This window comes from Hemiscyllium ocellatum, chromosome 1 (assembly GCF_020745735.1).
Source record: "Hemiscyllium ocellatum isolate sHemOce1 chromosome 1, sHemOce1.pat.X.cur, whole genome shotgun sequence".
Lineage (NCBI taxonomy): Eukaryota > Metazoa > Chordata > Chondrichthyes > Orectolobiformes > Hemiscylliidae > Hemiscyllium > Hemiscyllium ocellatum.
In genome coordinates this window covers 76,603,196-76,623,478 of record NC_083401.1, presented here as the reverse complement: position 1 = coordinate 76,623,478, position 20,283 = coordinate 76,603,196, and the positions used below count along the sequence as shown (strand labels likewise).

The 20,283-nt window shown below is 40.2% G+C and overlaps 1 protein-coding gene across 1 annotated transcript in view; it reads right to left on the bottom strand.

Annotated features, from left to right (window-relative positions):
- Positions 1-20,283, bottom strand: part of mtrex (Mtr4 exosome RNA helicase) — a 139,120-nt gene that overhangs the window by 5,009 nt on the left and 113,828 nt on the right. The window contains exons 24-25 of the mRNA XM_060822963.1: positions 12,114-12,170; positions 6,202-6,364 (exon numbers count right to left, since the gene is read on the bottom strand). Coding sequence (XP_060678946.1) covers positions 6,202-6,364; positions 12,114-12,170 — 220 coding nt within the window. The remainder of the gene's footprint in view (positions 1-6,201; positions 6,365-12,113; positions 12,171-20,283) is intronic.

Genomic DNA, 20,283 nt, shown 5'->3' with positions numbered 1-20,283 from the left:
GCAATTGCTTCGCCATTTGCTAAGATCTTTGCATCCTTGCTCTCCACTGGAGTCGTACCTGAAGACTGGAGAGAGGCAAATGTAATTCCTCGCTTCAAGAAAGGAAATAGGGAAATCCCTGGCAATTACAGACCAGTCAGTCTCACGCCTGTCGTCTGCAAGGTGTTAAAAAGGATTCTGAGGGATAGGATTTATGACCATCTGGAAGAGCATGGCTTCAGTAAATGCAATCAACACGGCTTTGTGAGGGGCAGGTCATGCCTCACAAACCTTATTGAGTTCTTTGAGGATGTGACTAGAATAGTTGATGAGGGTTGAGCTGTGGATGTGGTGTATATGGACTTCAGCAAGGCATTTGATAAGGTTCCCCATGGTAGGCTCATTCAGAAGGTCAGGAGGAATGGGATACAGGGAAACTTAGCTGTCTGGATACAGAATTGGTTGGTCAACAGAAGACAGCGAGTGGTATAGAAAGAAAATATTCTGCCTGGAAGCCAGTGGTGAGTGGTGTCGTTGGGCATCTACTGTTTGTAATTTTTATTAATGACTTGGATGAGGGGATTGAAGGATGGGTCAGCAAGTTTGCAGACAACACAAAGGTTGGAGGTGTCGTTGACAGTACAGAGGGCTGTTGTAGGCTGCAGCAGGACATTGTTGAAAATGTGTTGCTGGTTAAAGCACAGCAGGTTAGGCAGCATCCAAGGAATAGGAAATTCGACGTTTCGGGCATAAGCCCTTCATCAGGAATGCCTTGTAGAGGGAGGAAGAGAGCTTCTTCAAGGAAGGCATCCTTGCAAGAGGATTCGCAGTAGGTTAAAATCTTCGGGTAAAAAATGAGGTCTGCAGATGCTGGAGATCACAGTTGAAAATGTGTTGCTGGTTAAAGCACAGCAGGTTAGGCAGCATCCAAGGAATAGGAAATTCGACGTTTCGGGCATAAGCCCTTCATCAGGAATGCATTTTCAACTGTGATCTGCAGCATCTGCAGACCTCATTTTTTACCTGAAGATTGTAACCTACTGCGAATCCTCTTGCAAGGATGCCTTCCTTGAAGAAGCTCTCTTCCTCCCTCTACAAGGCATTCCTGATGAAGGGCTTATGCCCGAAACGTCGAATTTCCTATTCCTTGGATGCTGCCTAACCTGCTGTGCTTTAACCAGCAACACATTTACTGTGATCTCCAGCATCTGCAGACCTCATTTTTTACCCTGCAGCAGGACATTGACAGGATGCAGAGATGGGCTGAGAGGTGGCAGATGGACTTCAACCTGGATAAATGCGAGGTGATGCATTTTAGAAGGTCGAACTTGAAAGTTGAATACAGGATTAAAGACAGGATTCTTGGCAATGTGGAGGAACAGAGGGATCTTGGTGTGCAGTACATTGATCCCTTAAAATGGCCACCCAAGTGGACAGGGTTGTTAAGAAAGCATATGGTGTCTTGGCTTTCATTAACAGGGGGATTGAGTTTAAGAGTCGTGAGATCTTGTTGCAGCTCTGTAAAACTTTGGTTAGACCGCAGTTGGAATACTGCGTCCAGTTCTGGTCGCCCTATTATAGGAAAGATGTGGAGGTTTTGAAGAGGGTTCAGAGGTGGTTTACCAGAATGCTGCCTGGATGGGAGGGCTTATCTTATGAAGAGAGGTTGACTGAGCTTGGACTTTTTTCGTTGGAGGAAAGGAGGAGGAGAGGGGACCTAATTGAGGTATACAAGATAATGAGAGGCATGGATAGAGTCCATAGCCAGAGACTATTTCCCAGGGCAGAAATGGCTAACATGAGGGGTCATAGATTTAAGCTTGTTGGAGAAAAGTATAGAGGGGATGTCAGAGGCAGGTTCTTTACACAGAGAGTTGAGAGAGCATGGAATGTGTTGCCAGCAGCAGTTGTGGAAGCAAGGTCATGGGGACCATTTAAGAGACTGCTGGACATGCATATGGTCACAGAAATTTGAGGGTGCATACATGAGGATCAATGGTCAGTATAACATCGTGGGCTGAAGGGCCTGTTCTGTGCTGTACTGTTCTATGTTCTATGAAAAGCTTGGAATTAAGGTAAAAAGCGTAATGATAGAGATGTTGGAGGTTTAAAAATTGCAAATAAGGTCAGAGGGCTGGAGATGACTGCAAAGGTTGAAGCCATGATGTGACGTGAAGGCCAAGAAAATAAACTCAGAAATCACACAACAGCAGATCATAGTCCTACAGGTTTATTTGAAATCACAAGCTTTCGAACTGCTGCTCCTTCATCAAGTGAAGCTCAGAGAGCTTGTAATTTCAAATAAATCTGTTGGATTATAATCTGGTGTGGTTTGACTTGTGATTATACCCACCCCAGTCCAACACCGGTACCTCTACATCAAGAAAATAACCCTTAATGTTGATTTTAGGACATTGAGAGTCAATGAGAATGGAGTGATACGAATGCAGGTTGCAGTACAACGATACAGGCCTGATATTCTGGATGAGCTTTGAGGTGCTATAGTGTTGATCAGGAAATTGATAGCAAAGGGGGCATCAAAAGGGTGAAGGCAGGTGATGTAGTACAAATTTGTCTATTGCTTTCAATGCTGGTTTTAAAACTTCAGTCTCGAACTTCAGCAAGTTCTAATAAATAGCCAATGTTCTCCAGCAAGGTGGTCAACATTACCAGGGAAGCCCATTCTCATGAACAATTGAAAAATTATATACTTGATGGATTTGTAACAAGAAATTAATGCCTACCTCCTAATGGCACAAAGAAATTTAAAGATTCTGATTTTCTGTTCAGAATCAAGTTCAATTAAAAAAATCTCATTTAATGTAAGGCAGCATTCAGTATATTTTGGATAGAATACTAACGTTACATACAAGAAAAGGTTTTTGTAATAGAGCAGTTGACTCCATTATATTTCGGCCCAACTTCCTTTTCACACTGCAACTGTGTTCCTTAGATAAGCTTCAAAAGGAAGAGCTGATGTTTTCTCAAAGTAACAGCAAATATAACATGCCAAGTGGAAATTAATGGTAACCTGAATGTATTATTTACCACAAACCAATATTTTAAAATTCACCTACTCTACTTAAAACAAAGTGCTTTACAAGTTTAAACATATTTTCTATCTTTTAATCATTTTAGGTTCATTGTTTAAACGTGGAATCATAGGCTAAGGGTTATGACCTTATGTTTGCAATGTTACGGACATTATCCTCAATTCATGCTGCAGCAATATGCACTTCTGAATAAAGCTGATGTGTCATTACAAAAAGACATAGTTGTTGCTCTGGGAAATGTAATTCACAAAGCAGAGGTTTGGACTCACTATAATGTATAAATGTTGTTACATTTCAGAAGGCTGTGCATCATTTGTAGATACAGGGACTTGAAAACCAAACAAAAATGTTGCGGATATACTTTGAATATTAAGTGGCTTTGATTAGAATCATTTTAATTATTGTATGGCAAAGTTCTCTAGTGAAGTAAATTACTCCCTTAGTTTGTTGATGTTAGAATACTGTCAGAACTGCTGCAAAATAACAAACTGGTGTAACTATAAATGAATTTCTATGCAAGGATCCCAAGGATCTGAGAAGTCCCCAAACCCATCTGGAATGAATCAGAAAAGGGCAGAAATCCAAGACAATGAAAGATGCTGCGGATTCCAAAAGCAGAGCCACGCTGCACTTGGCACAATTCAAGTTTCATTTTAATCTTTAGTTACATATTAACGGAACAAATTCTTCACTGATATGTATTTATAATCAAAACTCGCAAAGCACCACTTACATTCTAAATTCTCTGAAATAATGTGAGACATTTAACTATGTTAAACTCTCTTTCTAATGTTGCCATTAGTAAAAGCTCTGACTTATTTAAAAATCTAGGGCGCAATAAGCTGCTGATCATTAAACCCCAATGTTAGCTAATTGTCTGACTTCATTTGGAAAATAAGCTAACACGAATATGTTAGGGGAAGGAGGCTCAGATACTCAATGAAAGTAGTCCTGTTGGCCACAATACCAAATTAGGAAGTACAGTGGAATTAAAATGCCAGCTGTGAAACTACAGAATCAGCAAACACAACTGGGCCAAGCAACAACTGAAATTTAATGCAGACAAGGTTAAAACATTGTAACACCAGCTAGATGAAACAGTATTCCATGACTGAGAATGAAAACTGAACCAAATTACTTGACTCAATAATTCAGATTATGCGCAGCAATCAACAATGCGAATAGAACATGGCTAAAACAATATAAATCACAGGAAACCAAAAAATTCAGGAAAAACGTAAGTTGCTTTCTTGTGCAACCCCGCGTTATAGAAAACTGTGCTTCAGAAACAGTGCTTAAAGTGTTGGCAATGTAAGCAGTTTTGTGTCCAGATCGAAAGAAGAATTTGCAACATTTGATGGGGTCCAAAGGAGGTTTACAAGAACGATTCTAGAAATGAAAGGCTTGACATATGAGGAGAGGTTGATGGAGTTCAGAAGGATGAGAGGAGGGTTTCTCATTGAAACGTTCAGAATACTGAGAGGCCTGGACAGAGTGAAGGGACAACCTTTTAGAACCTAGATAAGGAGGAATTTCTTCAGTCAGAAGATGGTGAATCTGTGGAACGCATTACCACAGAAATATTGTGAAGGCCATGTCATTGAGTATATTTAAGGCAAAGATAACCAGGTTCTTGATTAGTAAGGGGGTCAAGGGTTGCAGCGAGAAGGGAGGACAATGGGCTTGAGAAACATATCAGCCATGATCGAATGCTGAGCAGACCTGATGAGTTGAATGGCCTAATTTTGCTCCTATATCTTATGGTCTACGGTATTTAATATCTGAGTGCATAGCACAAAGAGTCATGCATTCTATTTTAAACACATTAAAACATAAAAATTGCATGTCACAGAACAAAGCTTGACACACCACAATAGATCATCATATGAGATGGCATGTTTAAATCCAAATTTTTACAATAGCTATTATGGAAGCACATTTAAAACCCTACAGAAGCAAAGACGATTTTGAGGGACATTTCCATGCAATTTCCTTGCCTTGTATCTCTTGGAAACGGGGTTTTTAAAAAAAGTGAAAGGTTCCAAGATAAGAAAAATAAAAGGCTTTAATTCAGACAATAAAGAAAATCCATGAAGGGCTGATTATATCAACCTTTGGCAATTTGGTCACAGATTATCACTTAAAGGAACAGGGCAGCTTTTGACCAAGGCACAATGAACCATGGAAACCACAACTTCTTTTGTCTCAATTTACTGGAATGACTAGATGACAAGCTCAATAAAATTGGTTTGAAATAAACCATAAAATCAACTGCACAAAAGTCAACAGAAGACTATTTATTAAATATCATGAGTTCAATTATTCTACTTTAACACTTAACAAGCAATAAAGGACAATGCACAGATCAACAAAGTGATTAAAAAGAGGAAGAACTAAATGTATTGATCATCACTAGATTATTGAACCATAGCACCGAAGATCATTCAACAAGGCATTAGCCTACCTTGCATGCAGCTGCATCTTTGTGACAACCGTCTGCAAACTAAATTCATCAACCCCCTACAAACCCTTACATGAAAGGTATGTACACGGTTCCTTTAAAACAAAATGGTCTCTGCCTCAAATGCTCATGATAAAGCAATACGTGAAGAAGTCACACAGGCTCTCTTTGCACCATTAGTGATGACTTTAAGAGATTCCACATATGGTTTCTGACAAAAAAAATTTTTTTTTCCTCTCTTCCCACACATTATTCTGCCCTTTCACATCAACCTTGCCCTTTATTCTTGGGATGTGCAAGAAAGTTATTAAAAGGCGATTTCAGCAACGATGGATTATCCAAACGATATGCATCCAGAAGTATACAAACGATGGGTTATCCAAGGGGCCAAGAAATGTAAAGTTAATGCATGAGTCTAAAGCGTAATTGGTATTTACCAAAGTTATTAAACTAACTTTCAGCAGCTAATACATCTGAAATGGTTGCGGGATAGCATTAATGGATAAAGAATCAGTTGTGGATGCAGAATTGCTTGAAAGCATAAAACTGTGATGCTGTCTTGTTACCCGTAATTAAGACTTTGAGCAGATAAAGTCAAACATTGGTTTCCAAATTCTGAGTCAAAGCAGTTTCAGGAACATACTAAGCTACAACATTAAGGTCATTGGTAAATTCAAAAATTGTAAGGAACATGAATGCATTTATTACCTTCAAAAACCTCTGTCATTTTGCAGATCTGAGCAAAAGTAGCTCCATTTGCCCACGTGAACACAACATCCATTAAATGGGGGCGAAATGAGTCGAGGTACATTTCCTCATCAACCTCCAGTTTAGCTTCTGCTGAAACTTTGGCTATTCTTCTGGCACATTCCTGAAACCAGGCATGGGAAAATATTACATCAAATTAATTTCAATTCAGATTTCTCCTATACAAGATAGACATATAGCTTCACAAGAAGCTTGTCTTCTCCAGGTTTAACAGGTATGTGTGTTTCTGTACCAACTCAAATTAACAATGTGCAAATATAAGAGGCAGGTTAGATGACTTGTGAATAAAGAACACATGAAATGGCTAATCAGGATGAAGAAATTAGGGTAGAAGAGAAAGCTAGCTGGAAATGTAAAACCAGATGGCAAGCTTTCTGTAAGTGTATAAAAAGGAAAAGAATTAAGTAAATGAGCGCTGGCCTTCTAAAGCAGTGTTTCTTAACAAGACAAACATATCCCACTGGTTGGATACAAAGGTCATTATTTGGAACCCCAATGGAATGAGTGGGTTATTATCTTCACAGGAGCTTAGAACAGTAAGGGACCATTTGATGGAAGCATAGAATATCCAGAATGGTGTTGACAAGGTGGATGTATAAGGGATGTTTCCTGTTGTGGGTGAGTCAAGAACAAGGGAGCACTGTTTTAAAATTAGAGGTTACTTTTTTAGTTCAGTGGAGAGCAGAATATTTCTCTCTCAAATGGCTGTGCAACTTTGGAATTTTCTGCTTCAGAAGATGGTGGAGGTCGAATGTAATATTTTTAAAGACTCTCATCTGGAAGCAATGATCATCAGGAGTAGATAGAAATGTGGGATTTAAAACACTAACAGGTCAGCCGTGACCTTACTGCGTGGCTGGGCAGGCTTGACGGACTGAATGGCCTATCCCTGCTCCTAATTCATTTTTGGGTGACTCACTGTGTGTGGGCGGCATGGTGGCTCACTGCTGCCTCACAGCACCAGTGACCCGGGTTCGATTTCTGCTCAGAGACTGTCTGTGTGGAGTTTGCACGTTCTCCTGTGTCTGTGTGAATTTCCTCCGGGTGCTCCAGTTTCCTCCCACAATCCAAAAACATGCAGGTCAGGTGAATTGGCCATGATAAATTACCCATAGTGTTAGGTGCATTAATCAGGGGTAAATGTAGGGCAGGGGATTGCGTTTGGGTGGGTTACTCTTTGGACATGTTGAGCCGAAGGGCCCATTTCCACACTGTAGGGAGTCTACTACTACTACCTCAACAAGTACATTTTCTGCCTGTAATGGTTAAGGTCATTCTAGATCTTGAGATATGCACCAGAATCAGATAGGCATGTCATAGAATAATAGGGTCATAGAGTCTACAACACAGAAAAAGACCCTTTGGCTTATCAAGTCTGCGTGAAAATGCAGACTGCAGATGCTGGAGATCAGAGTCGAAATGTTTGTTGCTAGAAAAGCACAGTAGGTCAGGCAGCATCCGAGGTGCAGAAGAGTCAACATTTTGAGCATAAGCCTGATGAAGACGACTGCCTGATCTGCTGTACTTCTCCAGTGCCACACTTTGACTCTTATCAAGTTTGTACCAATCAAAGACAGCCACCTATTATCACCCCATTTTCCAGTACTTGGCCTAAGCCCTGTATGTCTTGCAAACATACATCTAAATACTTCTCAAATGTCATGAGGATTTTTGCCTCTACCATACTTACAGGCAGTGATTTCCAGATTATCCCCAACCCCTAGGTGAAAAAATATTTTCCTCACATCCCCTCTAAACTTTCTGCTCCTTTCCTTAAATCTATGCTCCCTAGTCACTGGTCCCTCATCAAGGGGAAAAATTCCTTCCTGTCTACCCTATCTATGCCCCCTCATAAACTTTGTACATCTCAATCATTTTCCCCCTCAGTCACCTCTGTTCTAAGGAAAACAACCCTAATCTGTTCTCTTTCTCTCTTCATAACTAAAATTCCCCAGCTCAGCAAAATTCTGGTAAATCTTTTCTGCACCCTCTCCAGTGTAATCATTCTTGTTTTAGAAGATAAACATTTACATGACATAAGTAGGGAAGTCAGGAAGATGTGGTTGGTAGGCTAGAGGTTATTAAGGTGGACAAATCCCCAGGACTAGATGGGATCTATCCCAGGTTGCTGAGGGACGCGAGAAAGGAAATAGCTGGGGCCCTGACAGATATCTTTGTGGCATCCTTAAATACAGGTGAGGTGCCAGAGGACTGGAAGGTTGCTCATATTGTCTCTCTGTACAAGAAGGATATTCCGGGTAACTACAGACCAGTGAGCCTGACGTCGGTGGTGGGAAAGCTGCTGGAGAGGATACTGAGGGATAGGATCTATTCATATTTAGAAAAGAATGGGCTCATCAGTGATAGGGAACATGGTTTTGTGTGGGGGAGATCATGTCTTACCAACTTAATAGAAATCTTCGAAGAAGTGACCAAGTTGATAGATGAAGGAAGGGCTGTTGATGTCATATGCATGGACTTTAGTAAGGCATTTGATAAGGTTCCCCATGGTAGACTAATGGAGAAAGTGAAGTCACATGGTGTGCAGGGAGTTCCAGCTAGGTGGATAAAGAATTAGTTGAGCATCAGGAAACAGAGAGTAGTAGTTGAAGGGAGTTTCTCGAAATTGAGAAAGGTGACCAGTGGTGTTCCACAGGGGTCAGTGTTGGGGCCACTGTTGTTTGTGATATATACATAAATGATCTCGAAGAGGGAACTATTGATATGATCAGCAAGTTTACAGATGACACGAAGATTGATGGAGTAGCAGAAAGCATAAAGGACTGTCAAAGAACACAGGAGGATATAGATAGACTGGAGAGTTGGGCGGAAAAGTGGCAGATGGTTTTCAATCTGGACAAATGTGAGGTGATGCATTTAGGCAAGACTAATTCTAGAGCAAATTATACAATGAATGGAAAAGCATTGGGAAAAGTTGATGTACAGAGAGATCTGGGAGTGCAGGTCCATTGTACCCTGAAGGTTGCTGCACAGGTGGATAGAGTGGTCAAGAAGGCATATAGTATGCTTGCCTTCATTGAACGGGATATTGAGTATAACAGCTGGCAAGTCATGTTAAGATTGTACAAGACATTGGTTCGGCCACATTTAGAATACTGTCTACAGTTCTGGTCACCACATTACCAAAAGTATGTGGACACTTTGGAGAGGGTGTAGAGAAGGTTTACGAGGATGTTGCCTGGTATGGAAGGTGCTAGCTATGAAGAGAGGTTGAGTAGGTTAGGTTTATTTTCATTAGAAAAAAGGACACTGGGAGGAACCTGATTGAGGTTTACAAAATCATGAAGGGTATAAACAGGGTGGATAGAGACAAGCTTTTTCCCAGGGTGAAGGATTCTGTAACAAGAGGTCATGCTTTCAAGGTGAGAGGTGGAAAGTTTAAGAGGGATACACATGGCAAGTACTTCATATTGAGGGTGGTGGGCATCTGGAATGCGTTGCTAGCAGAGGTGGTAGAGGCAGGCACAGTAGATTCATTTAAGATGCGTCTGGATAGATGCGCGAGTAGATGGGGAGCAGAGGGATACAGATGCTTAGGAATTGACTGACAGGCTTAGACAGTACATTTGGATTGGCTCAGGCTTGGAGGGCCGAAGGGCCTGTTCCTGGGCTGTAAATTATCTTTGTTCTATGAACTAAAAGGGCTCAAAGATCTGTTTGCATTGCAATTGCCATGTTACCTATTGGATAAAATAGCTTTTGTATGATATGCAATCTGCAAAATGAAAATGAATGTGACCAAAACAGTCAACACACATTATCACAATTCTTCAATGTTTAATATTAGATCATAAAAGTTTCCCCAAGTCTTTGTTAGTATTACTTTCTCTTGTTTCAATTGTTTTTCCAATTTCCTTGACTTATTGTGCTCCGGTACTTAAATTTAATTGATCCGAAATGAAACGAGAGCAGGCCTGAAAAGATTGAATTTTGCCTGCTTTATTTAAATTCCAATGTTAAATATTTAACTTTGTATATAACAAATGCATGGAGTACACACATATCAGATTTAAGAAAACCTTAAGCCACTTGAGCTTAAATCCCTACTTTGCTGAGTAAGATTGGAATGTAGACTCTTGAGTTTATTATTTCCTGGTAACTGATGCTCACAAATTAAACCACCAAATCAGAGTTAAAGTGAGCAAAAGAAAATTAAGACTAAGGTAGTTTCATTTGTAGAAGGAAAAAAAAGTCAAAGTTTTAGCGATCCCAATCACTTTGAATTATTTCCTTCAATGTTTTGAATGGCAACTATCAACAGCAGGAAGTCACACATTTTGGGAAAACTGAAGCTATTGCTTTTGATCCCTGCTCCAAACTCCATTCCCTAGTTATCAAGTTAATATCTTTTGCAGATAACAGTCTGAGATTTAGTTAGTTTGCAATATTTGTGGTGTCAATATTTGATCCCAACATGATATTCTAAAACATATTTGCACTAAGAGTACTTACTTCTACCTCCATAATAACTTCCCATTGCACAATCTACTGTCATTTGCAGCTAAAAAACTCACAAATGCCTTCATACCTCAGAATTAACTAATACCACGCACTCTTAGACTGCTTTCCACTGTCCACCCTCCTTAAATTTAAGGATATCCAAAACTGTGCTGTCTGTCGTCTTTCCTCGCACCAACTCTCCCATTCACCAAGTGACCTACTTTGATTTTGGTTGAGCTACATCTTGATTTTAAAACGATCACCTGCATTTTCAGGAGAGATTGAATGCACTGGGACTATACTCATTGGAATTGAGAAGAATTGTGGGCGGGGAGATGTCTTATAGAAACATATAACATAATGAAGGGTATAGATAAAATACAAGCAGGGAGGTTGTTTCCACTGGCAGGTGAAACTAGAACAAGGGGGCATAGCCTCAAAATAAGGGGAAGCAGATTTCGGACTGAGTTGAGAAGGAACTTCTTCATTCCAAAGAGTTGTGAATCTGTGAAATTCCATGCCCAGTAAAGCAAATGAGGCTACCACGTTATATGTTTTTAAGGCAAAAATAGATAAGATTTTTGAACAATAAAGAATTTTAGGGTTATGGTAAGTGGGTGGGTAAATGGAGCTGAGTCCATGTAAAGATCAGCCATGATCATACTGAATGCCAAGGCAGGCTTGATATGCCAGATACTCCTATTTCTTATCCATGGCTTCAATTTTTGACTTTCCCTACTTTTGTCATATCTGCATTGCATTGGTCTTTGCCAAATTCCGGTCTCTTGAGCAGCTGCAGCTTTAAGTTGGTCCAGTTCAGGTTCTCTTCTATTGTATTCCCCTGGATATAGGGCTGTCAGTGACAGTAAAAGCCACTGAATGTCAAGGTGGGGGATAGTCATTGCCTGGTACAATTGTGTGGTACAAATATTATTTGAGACAAAGAACTGGTTTTGAAAGCAATATTAAGGAAATGCTGAGAAAATTTAAAAAAACCCTGTAGAAAACTTCATTCATTTTGATCACATTATAGAATAATTCCTGCATGCATGTGTGGGGCAAAGTTGTTGAGGTATTACACACAAGATCCATGTTTGGAATTGGGGAAGGAAAGAATTAGAGTGGTAAATAGAAACTAAGGTGTTAGTGCAACATTGAAGGAAATGTAATTAATTAAATCTTGCTGATTTGGTTCAACTAATTCCAAAGAGGCTACGATAGCAAATTAGACACAACATAATAGCTAAAAAATGTCTATAATGCTACGCCTTATTTGTCATTAAGCAGAAATATAATAGAAATTAGCAGTTGCTAATGATTTGGTAGCACTGGCATATGAACTGTACCTATAAATATTTAAGTAAGTACAATAAACAACAATTCAGCCTTACCTGCATCTGTCGTAATGGACCTGCTAGTTGTTCTGTCAGTTTGGGCATTTCGTTTGCCTATAAATTAGAACAGACACATTCAAATTGTTGATTTAGTACCACACAACATTGCAAACCTCCTAGGTTTTAGTATTGAAGAATCACTTTAGCTGACAATTTTGGGCCAGATAAAGTTTAAACCAACATCAGCGATTACTTGTAGGCAGTTCAAGTTGTTAATGCAAATAGATCTTAGGGTTGAGATTGAGGACATATCCAATAGTAAAGGAGTATCTCTGATAGCAGAGTTTACTAAAACTTCAGGCTGGCAAAACATGACAGGAAAAATACTGAAGACTGGAAGTTACGCTGCAGCTACACAAAATCCTGGTTGGACCCCAGTTGGAGTATTGACACCAGATCTGCACATCACACCTTAAATTGGCCTTGGAGGGAGTACAATATAGGTTTACATGAACGATACCTGAATTTCAGGGGTTAGGTTATGAGGAAAGATCATATATATTGTTTTTTTCTGGAATTTAGAAAATTAAGGATGATCTGATAAAAATCTTCAAAAACATTAACTGGAAAAAACAGGGTAGATAAAGATAAACTATTTCCACTGGTTGGGGATTCTGGAACTACTGGGTCATAAGTCTCAGAATTAGAATTAGGAACACACTATTCAGGAATATATTAGGAAGCACTTCTATACACAAAGGGTGGTACACATTTGGAACTCAAAACAGCAACTGATGCTAGGTCAGTTGTTAATTTTAAATCTGATATAGAAAAGTCTTTATTCAGCAAAGATGTTATGGATCTAGGTCAAAGGCAGATATGTGGAGTTAGGCCACAGATTGTCCATGATCTCCTTAAATGGCAAAATAGGCTCGAGGGAAACATATACATGCAAATCATTGTCAGGCTATGCCAGTTATGGTTCCAAAGCTCATTTTTTGAAATTGGATTGCAATTTTATATGATTGTCTTAGATTATTTCATGTATCACCAGAGACAACTATTTAATTTTTTTTGTAGAAATATAATTGTTCTGCATTAATCATTGCTGGTGAAATAATCACAGAGCTATCACCATCTAACCTACAATAGAAATGCCATAAAAGCCCAAGAAAATCAGAAATGTCATGATGTACAGGCATGCCTTCAGTCCATCACTGCTATGCCAAAAGAATTGCACACTTTTCCATCTACTTTCCTCTGTAAATATAGGTGAAATATTTGACCATCGCTGCCTCTCCTTCATTCTTTATAATATTTATCCATTGCCCCTTAGTGAACTCACTGCTTCTTTGAAAATGGTCTTGTTTATGCACTTACAGTCTTTGTTATTATCATTTATGTTAATGACCTTTTTTTCAAGGTCTCTCTGGGGTGTTTATTTGCTTGGCTTCTCTCATTTTATTAATCTCCTTTTACTTTCTATATTAACACATATCATTTTATTGTATGTCTTGTTCTTAATGTTAATTCTTTGAAGCAATCTTCTCATTCATTTATGTAACATTGGATTTTTCCACAAACCCCTTCCACCCGATAAGAAAGTGCTTAAATCAGCAATCCCCTATTTCAAAATTAAATAGCTTCCATTTCAGATTTGCTGCTTTGTTAGCCAGCTTTTATATTCTGTTTACTAGATCCATGTCTTTTCTCATTCATTTAAAATGTGGACTTTGCTAGTCAAACACTGTTTTCCTTTTAAACTATAAGAAATCTGTTGGAGTTGATCCCACACCACTTCACAAGACATGATCCAATTTCTTCAAAACAAACGTCCTTTTATGACCAAGCTAACACCTTTTTGTGAAAGAAGTACTTCCAACAAACAGATTAACTCAATGCTTTTCTAACTTAGGTTTATCCCTAGACCTCTTCATCATACCCGCTGAAATAGCTTATTCATTTGGACAGAATCTAATCCTCTTCTTATTTTGAAGACCTCAAATTACACATTCGCAAACCTTAACATTTTCCAGAATGAAAAGTCCCAACTCTCCATGCTTACAATGACAATTATAGCAAACCACTTTGAATTGCTCACAGATACTTGTCAAACATTTCCCTAAACAAAGATAATTCAAAACTCTCCCATCTATACTATTATTCCAACCACATTTACCAGCCTGTTTGGCCAACCTATTGCTTGGCACACAAAGAACTGCACTCTTATAATCATTCTCTTTAATTTCTTCCTTAACAGTTAATTCCTTGCAAGCTTCTTTACTTTGTCTAAAATTTGAATTCCAACCTACTGCTAAATATTACGCAAGGCTGACTGATCCTGCAGGTTGGAAAGATTCACTCGTGTCAGCTAAATTCGATGTATAAAATGCTCACTATCTTTAGCCTAGCAGCAGGAAGTGATGGGTCATATTGAAATCTAGGTTTACTAATCTATTTTATTAATTCTTGACTCTGCCGTAAACAATATTTCGATTCTCTTGCTCCTCTGATGTTGCCTGACTGGCTGTGCTTTTCCAGCAGCACACTCTTCGACTCTGATCTCCAGTATCTGCAGTGCTCACTTTCTACCATTTTCCCACATCAACAATATTTGTCTCTCAGTAGCCTAATCTTTACAGACCGTTCTTTTCTTTAATAAGTTATCTTGAAACAACATTTTCAGTTCTGATTCCTGAAGAAGGGCTGAAGCCCGAAACGTCAATTCTCCTGCTCTTTGGATGCTGCCTGACCTGCTGTGCTTTTCCAGCAACACATTTTCGGCCTTGAAACAACTTGCCTCATGATTGCTGAGTATGATCGAATCAGTGTCAACAGCGTTTCAACACATGGATGCACATGTGCTGAGAGATGCCTTTTGTTAAAAACATGACATATTCCCTGCACTCTTCAATCACTCAAGGTTTTGGCTTTTTGTTGCCTTGCTGCTTCTACAACCTATATCTGCATTAAGTAAAAAATGAGGTCTGCAGATGCTGGAGATCACAGCTGAAAATGTGTTGCTGGTTAAAGCACAGCAGGTTAGGCAGCATCTCAGAAATAGGGAATTTGACGTTTCGAGCATAAGCCCTTCATCAGGAATGAGAGAGAGTAGCCAAGCAGGCTAAGATAAAAGGTAGGGAGGAGGGACTTGGGGGAGGGGCGATGGAGGTGGGATAGGTGGAAGGAGGTCAAGGTGAGGGTGATAGGTCAGAGTGGGGTGGGGGCGGAGAGGTCAGTAAGGAGATTGCAGGTTAGGAGGGCGGTGCTGAGTTGAGGGAACCGACTGAGACAAGGTGGGGGGAGGGGAAATGAGGAAACTGGAGAAATCTGAATTCATACCTTGTGGTTGGAGGGTTCCCAGGCGGAAGATGAGGCGCGCCTCCTCCAGCCGTCGTGTTGTTATGTTCTGCCGGTGGAGGAGTCCAAGGACCTGCATGTCCTCGGTGGAGTGGGAGGGAGAGTTAAAGTGTTGAGCCACGGGGTGGTTGGGTTGGTTGGTCCGGGCGGCCCAGAGGTGTTCTCTGAAGCGTTCCGCAAGTAAGCGGCCTGTCTCCCCAATATAGAGGAGGCCACATTGGGTGCAGCGGATGCAATAGATGATGTGTGTGGAGGTACAGGTGAACTTGTGGCGGATATGGAAGGATCCCTTGGGGCCTTGGAGGGAAGTGAGTGTGGAGGTGTGGGCGCAAGTTTTACATTTCCTGCGGTTGCAGGGGAAGGTGCTGGGGGTGGAGGTTGGGTTGGTGGGGGTGTGGATCTGACGAGGGAGTCACGAAGGGAGTGGTCCTTGCGGAACGCTGATAGGGGAGGGGAGGGAAATATATCCTTGGTGGTGGGGTCCGTTTGGAGGTGGCGGAAATGACGGTGGATGATACGTTGTATGCGGAGGTTAGTGGGGTGGTAGGTGAGAACCAGTGGGGTTCTGTCTTGGTGGCGGTTGGAGGAGCGGGGCTCAAGGGCGGAGGAGCGGGAAGTGGAGGAGATGCGGTGGAGGGCATCGTCGATCACGTCTGGGGGGAATCTGCGGTCCTTGAAGAAGGAGGCCATCTGGGCTGTGCGGTGTTGGAACTGGTCCTCCTGGGAGCAGATGCGGCGGAGACGAAGGAATTGGGAATATAGGATGGAGTTTTTGCAGGGGGCAGGGTGGGAGGAGGTGTAGTCCAGGTAGCTGTGGGAGTCAGTCGGTTTATAGTAGATGTCTGTGTTGAGTTGGTCGCCCGAGATAGAGATGGAAAGGTCTAGGAAGGGGAGGGAGGAGTCTGAGACAGTCCAGGCGAATTTCAGGTCGGGATGGAAGGTGTTAGTAAAGTTGATGAACTGTTCAACCTCCTCGTGGGAGCATGAGGCAGCGCCGATACAGTCATCGATGTAGCGGAGGAAAAGATGGGGGGTGGTGCCAGTGTAGTTGCGGAAGATGGACTGTTCCACATATCCTACGAAGAGGCAGGCATAGCTGGGGCCCATGCGGGTGCCCATGGCAACTCCTTTAGTTTGGAGGAAGTGGGAGGATTGAAAAGAGAAGTTATTCAGGGTGAGGACCAGTTCAGTCAGTCGAAGGAGGGTGTCAGTGGAAGGGTACTGGTTGGTGTGGCGGGAAAGGAAGAAGCGGAGGGCTTTGAGTCCTTCGTGATGGGGGATGGAGGTGTACAGGGACTGGATGTCCATAGTGAAAATAAGGCGTTGGGGACTGGGGAAGCGAAAATCCTGGAGGAGGTGGAGGGCGTGGGTGGTGTCCCGAACGTAGGTGGGGAGTTCTTGGACTAAAGGGGACAGGACCGTGTCGAGGTATTGGGAGATGAGTTCGGTGGGGCAGGAGCAGGCTGAGACAATGGGTCGGCTGGGGCAGGCAGGTTTGTGGATTTTGGGCAGTGCTTTAACCAGCAACACATTTTCAGCTATATCTGCATTAACTCAGGTTTAAATTCCAAATGTGGCGAGATAAAACTTCCTAAGCCTTTCCTCCTCCTTTCCAACACCACTCTTCCATTTTACTGCTTGCTCATTTCAGTACTATTCTGACTCCATGTTGTTGTTGTTGCTTCTGACTCTGCAAAGAACCAGAAAGAACCACTCTACAAAGTGTCCTCTTCCACCACCTTGCAGAAGCCCAAACCTCTTGGCTCCTTGTATAGTTTTGTCCCCTTGTTTTATTCTACTCCCAGATGCCACTCTGTCGTCATCTTCTCTTCTAACCCAACAATTTCAAAGACCTCCTCTTCCTGAATGCTGACCCCACCCCACAATTCAAGACCTCCTCTTCCTGAATGTCGCCATCCACAATGCCTGACTACCATCCCCAATCACCACCCATCCTCCAGATTAGGCATCATGTAGACACTGCTCTAGTGGCGAGAAATTTAATTTGCTGATTTTTCCAAATAATCTCATGGTATAGCCCTGAAAACCCAAGCCCCAATTTGAAAGGTACTTGGTCACCATGATTTTTATTTACCTATCTGGTTTCTGGAGGAGAGATATTATACCCATTGTCCACAGATATAACCTTTGAATGGAGTTGCCCATGAATTTGACACAAACTGTATAGCTCGCATTTTTTGAATGTTTGTAATTTCAAAGGGCAATTTGTATCCATTTTCAATATAAGTTATTATCCACTGTAAATAAGGTCCATGTCTTCATGTTGTCTCCTTGATACAGACTTTTAGTGTGCTTGACGTTCAGGATCAATTCTACCTTTCTAACAAATATAAAGTTAAGGCGCTTTCTGAGAAAAGCAATTATATCACTGGAACTCTAACAAAGGAAACAAAATAATCCTTCGTTTGTGCTCATTTTTCACTGAGTCCATTTGTCATATGTTCTTAGTTCTTGATTGATCTTGAAGCCTTTTTTTTCTGCAGGCTTAACTTTCGGAATACAAAACCAAAATAAATGAATGTTGGAAATTTGAAATAAAAACAGAAAATGCTGAGAAATAAACAGGCAGGGCAGCATCTGTGGATGAAACAGTTAATGTTTCACATTAATGACCTTTCAAGTGAAGGCACATCCTGATGACAACCTGAAATGTTGAGCTTTATTCCTTCTGAATTTTCCTGCAACTGCATGTGCAGATCATCAAAGCAGCTGCTCACACAGAATATTGCTGGCGAGTATTTCTAACATTTTCTGTTTTTATTTTATATTTTTCAATTTGAAAGTTTATCACAGAAGAAACTATGATTCAATAGCTTCCATTCAACTTAGTTCTATTTGTTTCACAGAGGTTTGAATTAAGATTGTGCAAAAGCTGAAACACTGACTTGTCATGTGCACCATATGAATGCCATCATATCCATCTTAATCAACATGAATTCCAGTCTAATTTCCTTCCCTTTTCCATCAGCACTGAGCAGAAATCTCTCATATCAGAAATGCACATCCTGAATCCCACTATTCGTTACTACTTTATTCATTTTCAATACTTTTGTCCTGCACCATTAAACTATCTATCTCCGAGTACTTTGACATCCAAGTGTATGAGCTTCAGCTTTGCAAAACATCTCTGGACATTTACTACATTGGAGATTGGCAATGCATTATCTAAATGATTTATGTACATGCAACACTGTATATGTTGTTTTATTTCCTTACGTAACTTAAAATTACAAAAAGGTGGGCCAAAATCCTGGAACTCCTTTCTTAACAGCAGTACTGGCATACTTAGACAACATCAGCTGCAACAGTTCAATAAGACAGCTCACCTTCACCTTCAATTACATTTGGATGGCATGTGCTGGCCTAACCAGCATACTTCTTTATCAAGTGACTGAAGAAGTTTAATCAAAAGAGTTGATATATGACATCAGTATTTTTCACAGATTTTAAATCAGCACTTGATAAATTTTAAGCAAACAGAAGTTAGTAGCATTGAAAAACAGTTTTCAGCTCTGAATTTCTTTACCTCAAGTATTAAAAATTACTTTTCAAGTTACATCATATGTCGGATCTTATTATTTGTTCTAACAGATGCGATCTGATGAAAAACTACGTATTCCAGTTTCTCTGTATAATACTAACAAGAGAGAAATATTATCTCAGGTGTGACAAAAATATCAATGCTAAGAGTATAAGAAATCACGCATGAGGAGAAAGATCAAATTCTGACAAGATAAACAAATCAAATTTCAGAAAAATGGTAAGCAAAGGAAAATATTGGATAGCTCTAACATTTATAACATCATCAAGATTAGAATGCAATTTGCAAATATTATCATGCATTTAGGCCTCAAGAAATTGCAGTTTATAAACAGGTTTATGGAATACGGACATCAATAATGCTCAATAATAGACAGATGACAGAAATCACAAAGTGGGCAGGCAAGAGGAAATTACAATAAGATTGTTCAGCATTTTTGTTTGTAAAGCTTATAAACTGGAAAGCAAATCAATACTAAAGTGTAATCAAAGGTATTAAAGAACACAAAAGCATAAGAGAATTTATTCATTTGACTAATGAAAGAACAGAAGTACAATATATTGAGGTTGTCCAGAAGTATGTAAAGAAAATATGTTAAAAATTTAACACGTCGGGATTTTCTGCATTGCTGGAAACTGAATCCATAAAGGGATTTGTGTGTCTAAATACAGCTGAATGAAAGGGAGGGCTGATGTCATAAAAATATACCTTCTAGGTACAATAATCTGCCTTGATATGAAAATAAATGTTAAACATTCAAATTTCCAGAAAACAGTTTCTCTTTGAATTTTCTCCTTTGCTCTCAGCTGGGGTATAGATCTACATGTGCCAACATTCCTATGATAACTTAAGATGAGCATTCATTTTTCATGTGGAAAACTGAGCAGTTTATAAAAACAGACTACTTGAAATGGGAGAGACTGATTTGTGCTTGACTAATTCTTATATATACTCCTTAGTAGTAGTTATTAAAGACGTTGGGAATTTGGAAGCTACATTTTTGTCTCCATGTTTCTGGAATATAGACAGCAAAACTGTTACTAGATTAATTATCCACCATGGGGAATCAAGGTTACTACCTTCCACCTACATGGTTCAATTAGGTTGAAGCTATTCAGCAAATAATACCAATTTTGTCTTTGCAATGGCACAGCACATCATTCCCACTTATTTTCTTTAATTAGTTAATTTAAATCTGCGTCCTCTTGATCTCGATGCATTTATGAATGAGAAAGGTTTCTCCATATCTGGTCTTTCCAGACCTCTCAGATTACTGAATATATTTGCATAAATCTCCTTTCAGCA